This window comes from Jatropha curcas, chromosome 3, assembly GCF_041381405.1.
Source record: "Jatropha curcas cultivar XTBG-Jc1 chromosome 3, XTBG_Jcur_1.0, whole genome shotgun sequence".
NCBI lineage: Eukaryota > Viridiplantae > Streptophyta > Magnoliopsida > Malpighiales > Euphorbiaceae > Jatropha > Jatropha curcas.
In genome coordinates this window covers 30,751,945-30,762,818 of record NC_143153.1, presented here as the reverse complement: position 1 = coordinate 30,762,818, position 10,874 = coordinate 30,751,945, and the positions used below count along the sequence as shown (strand labels likewise).

Sequence of the window (10,874 nt, the reverse complement as noted above, 5' to 3'; positions counted from 1 at the left end):
ATATATATGTTGGAAGTTAGAGAAAAATATGTGACTGACTATATTAGAGAGGAATCTGGCCATTATCCACAGAAACTCGCTCATATTCTTTTATTCAGTTACGTGAAAAGATCTATGGGGAGCTGGTGAGATCTTCCTCTATCAATATTAAATTAAACTAGAATAACTTTTTATTTGGAATTATTATATATTAATATTTAATATTATAGTTTTTCTATATTTTTATGTTTTGTAATAATTAAATTATAAATGATTTTATCTATATTAAATTATTTGAATAGTAAAAACTTTATAGAATTATCTACACTAATGTATGATGTTTAAATTATCTACATAGAAATAACTAAGCAGAATATTAAATTTTATAATTATTTAAATTATTAATATCTCTATAATATGCTAATTTAATAAAACAATTTACAGAAAAATAAATATTTTAATAATATATTAAATGCAATTTATAAATTATAATATACAGCAATAAAAAAATTAACTCGTGCAGTGTGCTTTCAATTAATTGGAGTATAATTAAAATGCATAGAATAGAATTTAACCTTAAACTTGTTAAGACAACAAAACAAACATCGTATGCTTTATTATTTAAAAACACATTTTAAATGACATAATAGAAGTTTCCAAGTTCCTTGAAAATGTCTCTTTAACTTTAAAAGTATTATCCTACTTGAAATGCAAGGGTTAAAAACTTAAAACACCTAAATTTCCTTTCACCTTTTCACCCAACAAAGCAACAATTACACCTGATTAAATACTTGCATCCTTATTTCATTTTCCTCCCTAAGATCAGCTGCAGGAACACTCATGGATCTTATCATACACCACCTCCAGTTGTTTTTCCATTTCAGTTGCAGATTTTGATTTCCTTTGCATGGGGCCCAGCAAACCCAATATTTTCAACACGACCCCTCTTCTTCGTCTTCCCTTCCAACAGAACCCCAAACAATTTGAAGCTCTGCACTTTACCGCCATCATCACCCTCATCATCTTTGTTTCCGCTTTCGTCATCATCGTGATCATCAGCTCCAGCGGTGGCCCCACTCACCAATCCATCAAGGGTGGATCCGCAGCTACTTCCTTGCCTCATAATGCGATTGATCTGATCGGGCCCCACTTTCACATACTCGGTCAAGAAAGCAATAAGCTCGTCGCACTGTTTCTTAGCTTGCGCGAGCTCCGAGCTTAGCATCTCATTGTCTTTCTTCAATTTCTCGTTCTCGCCAGACAAATCAGCGAATTGTGCCGTTGCCGTCATTGTAGCAGCCGTCTCCACCGATCCCGGATTCTTAGAATCGGGAGAAGACGTGGAGGTGGATCCGAGATCCTCGCCGGAGTTCGATGGCGAGGCAGCTATTCCTACTCCACCGGACTTGCCGGCGACTGGAGTCTGGTTTGGAGCTGGAGATGCCGTTTTGCGGCGACGGATTTCGGAGAGGAGCTCCTTGTGTCCTCGACGAAAATTTTCGTTGGCGAATTCCCATTTGTCGGGCACGATCTTTCGAAAGCCCTGTAAAACAGTAAAATTAGAGGTAAGTTTAGCTAGTAAATAATATTTACTATATTTTATTTAATCAGAACAAAACTGGATCAATGTAAAAGCGCCATTATTAAGGTCTTATTTGGAAAGGATTTTTTATTTGCCGTCAAAATCGAAAAAAAGCAAATTGTAGGCGACTTGTCTTTTTGGTTTGATAGCCTGCGGCTAGGAATAGACACGTGGGGCACACGTTCTACGTTAGGTTTGGAGAATGGATGAAGCAGCCAATGAGGAGATCTTTAATCCGTTACGCAGTTGGACGGACCAATTGAACTTTCTATGTCTATCCGCATACGCAATTGATTTTCTGGAAACTCTATACTTTGACCCAAATCAGATTTTTATGATTCAGCTGTTTATAATTGATAATTAAAATTTTTATACTTTATAATTCAGCATTATAAATATATATATTCCAAAAAAGATAAATACAAAATCGTATATACTTAAAAATAATTTTGATTGACTAGATACCTAATATCACATTCTTGACACTTGAACCATTCTTGGATCAAGAGAGAAGATTTAAAAATTTTAAAAGATAAAATAATAAAATCCATAAGCATCTCTTTACCTTCAATTGATCTGATACTGAATTCATTGGTTATAAAATTTTAATATTATATAAAAAAAAAGCACAATTTAAATCTTTTACATATAACCCTAAACATTAGTATTAAGCTATAATTTTTTTTTGTAGCAATCGAATTAAATTTCGGAAAGAAAAAATTTGTATTGTATACATATTTCTTCAAAATTGAATAATTATCATACAAATTTTAGTTAAAATAAAACAAATCACAATTAGAAAATTATTCTTATTGTTTATATATGTAAAAGAAGTTACTTCTACTCAAAAAAATATTTTTTTGAAAGGTACTTTTACTTAAAATTTAATTAAAGGAAATTCATATAATTATTTAATAATCATTTTAGTATTAACTTTTATACATTATTTAATAATCATTTAATTAAAGGAAATAGGTTGATTATAAAATAAATAAAAAAACAATTCAGTAGATGATTCATAGGGCCCCGCAAAAACGCTGTAACCAGTCACATGGATACATGTAGAATGTTGCTCTCAACGCTACAAAATGACAAGAAGTTATCCATCGAAAAGACCATTATATCCCTCACCTACTACAATTATACCGTCTAAACACAGGGTAAAATTGACCTCACGTTCATAATCGCATAATTATACCCATTGATCAACAAACCACCAAGAAATTAAAGTTTAATTTAAGAAACGTTTTAAGCATCAAATAGTATTATTATTAGCCTGTTTGGTTGCGGGGAAAATTAAATAACCAGGGTTATCGTTCATGCACTCTAAAAACTAATCACCACCTACTACACGGATCAGAAGTTCTACTTATTTTACTTAAGAAAATGTTTTAATAATGAGTCATCAGAAGAAACAAACAAGAACAGACAGATTGGCCACCGTCAACGGGAAAACAAGAAATGCTTGGAACAAAAAGAATCAAGAAACCAGGAAATTACCCCAATGGAGAGAAACAAGAATCAAGAAATCAATTATCGCAAACAAAAAGACAGAGAGAGAGTAAATAAAACTTACATAGGTATTGAGTTGGCGAACAAAGCTAGAGAAATTGTTGTGCTTGAAGTAATTCGGAAGCAAATCTTTAGCAAAATCAGCAGTTTTCCACACCACGAAAGTTGTGCCACTTTCATTCCAAGAAATCACATCATCGGTGATTGGATCATCTACCAACTGATACGTTTTCGTCAAAAACGGCGCCGGAACAGACCTTTGCGCCATTTCTTTCCCGATTTACCCTTCACCAACCCACTCAAACCAAAAGTCTAGCTAAAACGTTTCAAGTCTAAAACAATTAACAGTCCTATCAGTCTGTATTATCTACGAGGAAGAAATTATTGAGATTAAAAAGAGAAGAAGAAAAAAAAGGCTGTGGGTTCAATTTAGAAGGAGCAACTAAAAAGCAAAAGAGCAGTTAAGAATTCCCAACCCCAGCAATAAAACCCAGAAAGGAAGAATAATTTAGAACAAACAAGATTATTATCACAAAGCTTCTGCCTATCTGCTTCCATGGATGTTGTTTGCTGCAAATCCGATGGTGGTTTGAGTTAAAACCCACAAACCCAAGACCATAACTACCTTCACAACCCCTATAGGGAAATATTTTTTCTCATGGTTTCGTGTACGGGACTATATAAAGAAACAAAGTGATGTGGGTTCTAGAAATTTTCAGAAAGAACAATAGTGAAAATAATAATTAAAAAAAAAAACATCACTTGGTCTTCTTTCAAATTAAGCAAAGAGATAAGAGAGACAGAAAGAAATAGAAACAAACAAAAACTACACGCTTTTTACTCTCTGAGTTTCTTGAAGAAACTATTTTAAAAGGGAAAGTATTGTAATGCGAATTGGTGGTGGCGTTCTCCTGGTCGTTTCTTTCCCAAAGGAAGCTTCTAATGCATTTCCAAAGAAAGATGAATACACATCATATCATGCGCGTGCCTTTTTTTTTTACCATAAGCATGGCTAATTTGCTCTCTTTCTTTTTTTTTTTTTACTAAATATTTTACCATAAATTTTTATTTATTAATCAAATTATTTAATACTAGTCTTAAACTTGAAAATTTTCATTTCTCGAATTTGTTTCTTCCTTTCATTTTCTACCCCACCCAACAATGTTTTATTCGAAGAAAATTAAAAATGAAAACGACTTTTTTCCAACTAAGTACTTTGCCTCTTTCCGCCCTTAATAGCATTTATTTAATTTATATTCGTTGAACTTAATGTGCATTTATCTATTTATTTTCCTATTTATCACTTTGTGGGGTCTTATTGCTTGACAAAATCCTCCCTTCCAAATTATAGAATTTTCGTGGTCAAACTATTTTTATTTTTTTCCTATTCTATGGCAACCATGGATTACTATTTAAAGTTGGGTAAACATTAAAAAAATCTAATCGAATTGAATTACTCTTAATTGAAATAATAGAATAATCGAACTAAAATATTTCGATTTTATTAATTTTTTTAATTCAGTTTTCTACATAAAAAAACTGAGCTGAAATTACAAAAAAAAAATCGAATCAAGTAGCATTAATTCAATTAAAATTTTCAGTTATTATCAAATTTATTCACCCCTAATTTAAATATGGTATTGCATTTGCTTGCATACCTAACATGCTAATGAATACTATATATATAGAGAGAAAGAGAGATTTAAAATATTATTTTTTCAAAAAAAAAAAAAAAAAAAAAGAGTCTCATAGACCAATAAAAGGACGCTCCATATTTCCATTTCACATTTCCCATCCAAACTCTCAAAATTGCCTCTCGGCTGCGGGGATTATCTTGTTATCCATAGCAACTTTCTAGAATTGGCTACCTTAATAAGAATCTGTCTTCAATTTTGTAGTTTCACGTACCAATGATGAGAACTATTCTATCCCTGCCTAATTAATCCAATCTCAATAATTTCTTTATATATATATATATATATATATATATATATATATATAACTAAGAGGTGTAATATCCTCGGACTATAAAGTGTAAAGAGTTTTATCTTTTTCGAAAATTAACTTGTATTCTCACCCTTACAGGGGTTAAAAAAATCGTTTACTATCTCAATCATCACCTTGTTGATATCCAATCTCAATAATTTGTTCTTCATTATTTTATTATTAAAATAATAAATACTCATTAATCTTTTTAAATCGATAAATAATTATATATTACAGTTACATATTCATATTTTAGCTTTTTTTTTTTTTTTTTGAGAAGAAGGTTAAATTGAGTTTTATAAATTAATAGCCTCAAAATGCATTAATCGATATCAATATTCATTTAATAATATTAATAGTAATAATGTTATGAACCCAATATCAACTAATTAATATATATTGTCACCTCCACAAGCATAAGTTCCCAGAATTAGAAGTTAAAGTAGCGATTAAGATCAGTTAAACTTGTTTAACAGTCTACTTCAAGATTAAACGAACAACATATATTGGTCTTGTTGTACCTACTTTCTAAAGTTCCTTCCTTACATATATATTATAAATATATAATATTAATTAGGGTTTGAATTTTTAACATATGATCATATCCTGAGACAAGTGTTTGATGAATTGAATCAATTATTTACACATATAGCTTTCAAAATGATCCCAGAATTAGGGTTTTGAGATCATCTTAATTAACTTCTTTCCTTCTTGTAAAATTTTTGGAATTTAAAGATGATTTTTCCAAAACTATTGCACCAAGATCTTGGAAAATTACACATGGGAATGTCAAATTTGTGAGCTGAGGCTAAGAAAACAAAAATGTACTTTCCAAAAATCAACATATATATAAGTCATCAACTACCATTTAAAGATGTTCTATCTTTGAAATTATGTTCCTCTTTCTTCTTTTTTTGTACTTGATCAATTTCACATGGTTAGAATTATATATATTTGTGAAGAACAAAAAATTTTCAACACAAAATTGTACTAAAAAACACATTTTTTTTTATTAATTTAGATTTTCCAATCACTGCCAAACTCTGTCTAATTTTTCTTAGATGTGAAAGGTACCATTGCTTTTTTTTCTAGCAGCAATACATAACTTTTAGAATTCTTTCACCAATCTTATTGACTTTTTTAATCAAATTTGCTTCCTTCAACATTCTATTTTTTCAAACTCTGACTGACCATGCACACACAGAGAGAGAGAGAGAGAGAAGGAGGGAGATGATGATGTGTTTTTGGAAGTTTTGGATCATTGATCAGAGCTTTGTGCTGTAACTTTACTAGAGGACATATATAAGAAGCTAAAAATTAATAATCAATTAAAGTTTGATTATTAGTATTAAATTGCTTATTTTTTAATTTGATCCATTCAAACTTCAACTATATATATATATTTAGAGGTAAACATTGTCAAAGCAGCTGGCCAAATATGCATTATTAGACTATATATTTATAAATAATAAAACAAAACCCAGAAATATTAATTTTCTTCTGTCGCTTGTTTGGATGAACTTCTAAAGAGTGGGCCAATTGTATATAATATGTATCTAATGGTTTAGTTTGTTCTATTGTTTACACTGAAGGCATAAAAAAAGAGTTCTCGAAATAATTATTTTTATAAAAGCAATTAAACTTAAATCATTCATTTTGATTTTGATTAAAATATTAAAATAAAATATTTATATATTTTTTTGATTTTGAACCAAATTTAATTATTTCATATCACCGCATAAACTAATTTTAGTTGCCTTATGTTTCATGTACTGCATTCAATCATTCATTTCAAACTTCCTATGTGAAGCATGTGGCAGCCATTAATGTTTGAATATCAAGGTTTTCCAAATATAATATAAATATAAAAACAACTGTGATTAATACTTCTATCGAAACAGAATATTTAGCATGATCATTACATAAAAATCAGCTCAATTACATATAAATAATTAAATATATTTTCTCTTTAATCACTTATTAAACATGGGTAAAAACGATGGATTAAAGATTAAAAAAGCAACTAAATAAGATTAATTAATTCTTGCTCTTATCACCATAATGCCTTTTAATTTTTAGGGTTAGAAAACAAGTTAATGGAAGTCATTTTCTGCCGCAACTTTCCACAAAGTCTGTATATATGCATGCATGGGGTCTTCATTCAACAGAAAGAGAGTAGCCCATCAATGTAGAAAGAAAGCTAAAATGGAAATTACAATATTAATTTATAAAAGAAAAATTATATATGGGAGCTGCCACTCCCACCTTCAAATCAAATGATTTTTTTAATTCATATAATGTACACGTTTTTTTTTTTTGCTTTTGTGAATTTGAAAATTTATGAGACTAGAAGTTTCTTTCCTCAACCCTAAATTAGTGGAGGGAGAAGTATTCAATTTGGATTGGTAATGCGAGCTCCTCTATAATGCAATTTGGGGATTACAAATGTATAAATTGAGTGTATTGGAGAGGTTTGATGGTCGGGACTTAGATGTTTTGTTACGTTAAATTTTTTTTTTTTGGATTTTAATAATAAAATAAAAAATTTGCTAATAAAAAAATGTAGAAATGTAATTATGCAAGGGTCAAATTATGTTTTGGTCAAACAAACAACCCAAAGTAATCCAAGTTGTGAATTAGTTAAAGTTTTTTATTTTTGAGCAAATCATGCAACTTTTCTTTCTTGTACCATGCCAATGGATTTCTGTGGGCTCTCTGGCTATTTCCCACCGCTGAATTCTTTTCTTTAATGATAATAATTATTTTTATTTTTATTATTAAAAATAAGTTAAAGTTACCTCAAAATTTCTTGTCTAAATCGAAAACTCAGTTGTCTAAAAGATGTGGGGTTAACTAAATGAAGTTGGACTTACCTAGTTGTACATATACATATTACGATTGGTCCTAGCTTGATTTGTAAACTTCAATTTTATTATGAAAAAGCTGAAATTTTTGACTTGGTTATGCTTCTAGACGCTAAAATCTGGGCCATCAAAGCCTTATGAAGCGGAAATAATTAATATTCGTAATTAACAAAAGCAGGATTGTTTGGTTTATGCAATTCGATTCCTATTTATCAGCTAAATAGCGTACCTTTTCTTCATCTAGCTAATGTGAAAAAGGTGACTTCTGCTACGACTCCACCATTGTTTTTTACTTAAATATATATGTTTCTTGTACTTTTTAAATCAAAATACTTCGTGTCATTAGTTTAATGTATATGTAGTTCCATACCCCCTAGTGTAGATAAGTCTTTCCCCGTGAAAATAAGAGACATGTCTAAGCTAACCAAGTTATTTTTTGGTTTTAGATGAAAAACAAACAGTTTGCATTTGAATTTCTAGTTTCTGCTAATATAGTAAATAAACAAATAAGGCTTCAGCATGAGGAATATAAGCACTGGGCCCCGATCATAATTTAGCCCATTGATGATGAAATTCATTATGTAGGGTAGGGGACCAAATGGGTCCATATTGGCCCGAAATGGATCATATCCGCTCGGAAAATGAAGGACTTGTGGCCCAGTGATAGCCAGAGGCACCCATTTTATTTATTTTTTTTTTTTTAAAGAAAATTCAAAAAGCCTGAGATATTTGCACTGCTGATCAAAATTCAAGCATCCCAATCAAAATGGAATTTGTTTTAAAAAGTCAGAAATCTACATTGACAGCTGGCAAATAATAAATGGACCAAATATTGATTAGGATTTTGGTGTGTTGTGATACAACATTTGGAAAAGGAAAGGAGACCAAGTTTAGTGGCACCTATTGCAGCCAGTTGCCATCGCATATCTATTGCACTTTTTGGCTCTGTACCTATTTTGCCCCTTTCAATTAGTCAACTGACATGTACCTGCAACCCCCTGTACCTTTGCACATTTTGGTACAGAGTAGAGGCGACCACTTCGTATTCCCGAATTCTAACACACGACCGTTAGTTCTAGTAAGTTCCAGATCCATGAATCAATAGTGCAAGTTTGTTGCAAAAGTCTTGACTTTAAGTTGACCTGCGGATTTTTTAATGTTTTATATAAACACAATTTAAGTAGACAAACATTTTATTGTCTAAATCAAGAAAGTTAGACCATTAAATTTTAGAGAGAAAAACTCTTCTTTTGAATATAATTTCGCTATTATAAATACATTCGATTATATTATGTTTGATTGCCATTTATTGGTCTTTTAAGAGTTTTGAATTTGATTTCAACTTTCTGTTGTAAAATATGAAATACCTTGCCTTTGAAGAAAGAAAAGGATTTGTTACCAATCAAAGAAAGAAATCAAACAAGTTGTATCTATCAAGATTTTTTAAACAGATTCTCAATTCTCATTCTTATGAAAATAAAGAAGTAGCTTTAATTTATACCATTTGTTTCCTTAATTTAGCTTTTCTCTTTAACACAAAGTTACAATTTTACAACAACACCCTCCTACTTCAATCGGCACATAGACACAAACATGCATCTTTTTAATCTTTTCGCACACATTAAACCTAATTAACTAATTAAGTACTTAATCAGAAAAATTAAAAATATGAAATAATAATAATCAAAAACCAAACAAGTAATAAAAGGGGGAAAAAGGTCAATCCATCAACAGTAGTATATTAGGCTATTATTAGCTGGGTTTTGCCTTAGTAATGGTGGGGTTTAATTTTCAAAATATTCCTTTCCTTCTTCCTCTTCTTACTCATCTCCCTTTTTTCCTTTTCTTTTCAATATCTGTAACCAAACATAAATGAGAGCGGGTAGGAAAGGAAGTGAAGGGAATCGTTATCGTATCGGACAAGTTGAATCTTGACGTTGATGTTTGGCTACTTCGATAACTCTAGCTTGGTTCCCATTTAACCATGAATAAACCTTAGCTAGCTTGAACTAGAACATTGCCGCACCGAACAAGCAACCACCTGCGCCCACTGCCTTAACCTTGTCTTCACCATCTGAGGATTATCACCTGTATTGAAATTTTCCCGAGAAACAAATATTACTGTCAAATAATTTTTTTAAAACAAAGAACTCATTTCTATTAAAATGAAAATTTATGTATTACGTACCAGGACCCAAAATTGCGTGAGGGCTACCAAGTGGAGATGGTGAGTCACAGTCAGACGCGGTGGATGAAGACGACGTCGCTGTGGCAGACTTGGAAACAGAGTCGTAGTAATGTTTGTTAACGGCATAATATAGACCTAGAGCTGGTAAAGTATCCGACAAGCGTTTATCCACTTCAGGCGAGTCAAATCCAAAACCTAGCTCAATACAAGCCTTGAGTTCATCAAGATCTTCATCTGTAACGCTCTTGCTTCTCCGATTCTTACAGTTTCCTTTTCGCTTAAGCCACGCCTCGTCCCGGTAAATATCCGGCGACCAAGAATGCTGTTTATACAGCGATGATGGCGGTTGGGCTAGCGGTGGCGGCTGCTGCTGGTGTTGAGGTGGCGGAAGTGGTGGCTGGTGGGGCTGGAGGAGGGACATCGTCAGCACAGCCCCAGAGGATGGGGAGAGCGGCGGAGGTCGGAGGACCTCGCCCGGTGGGCTGGAGAGCGCTATGGCTAAAGAAAATTAAACAATTTTCTATTTTTTTTAAGTTGGAGAGAGGGTAACGCGCATAGGGTGGATTATATGGTGGTGAGGTGGTGGGAGGTGGGGCCTAGTAGGGACTTTGTTTTGGTTGGTCTATGTCATGATGAGCTGTCGTTTCCTTTCTTTAGAAGTTTTTAAAATTTTTGCTTTCGTAGAAGATTAATTAATAAACCAAATTTTTACTATTTGATTATTAATTTGGTGTTTTAGAAGATTAATTTGTTGAGCAAATTC

The 10,874-nt window shown here is 31.7% G+C and overlaps 2 protein-coding genes across 2 annotated transcripts; both read right to left on the bottom strand.

Annotated features, from left to right (window-relative positions):
- Positions 1–696: 696 nt before the first annotated feature.
- Positions 697–3,708, bottom strand: HSF4 (heat shock factor 4). Its single transcript, XM_012223839.4, has 2 exons — positions 3,138–3,708; positions 697–1,522 (listed from the first exon to the last, which is right to left on the bottom strand). The coding sequence occupies exons 1-2, from the start codon at positions 3,339–3,341 to the stop codon at positions 860–862; spliced, it is 867 nt and encodes a 288-aa protein (XP_012079229.1). The 5' UTR covers positions 3,342–3,708; the 3' UTR covers positions 697–859.
- A 6,014-nt stretch (positions 3,709–9,722) lies between these two features.
- Positions 9,723–10,657, bottom strand: LOC110008673 (hypothetical protein). Its single transcript, XM_020681669.3, has 2 exons — positions 10,112–10,657; positions 9,723–10,011 (listed from the first exon to the last, which is right to left on the bottom strand). The coding sequence occupies exons 1-2, from the start codon at positions 10,530–10,532 to the stop codon at positions 9,923–9,925; spliced, it is 510 nt and encodes a 169-aa protein (XP_020537328.1). The 5' UTR covers positions 10,533–10,657; the 3' UTR covers positions 9,723–9,922.
- Positions 10,658–10,874: the final 217 nt, after the last annotated feature.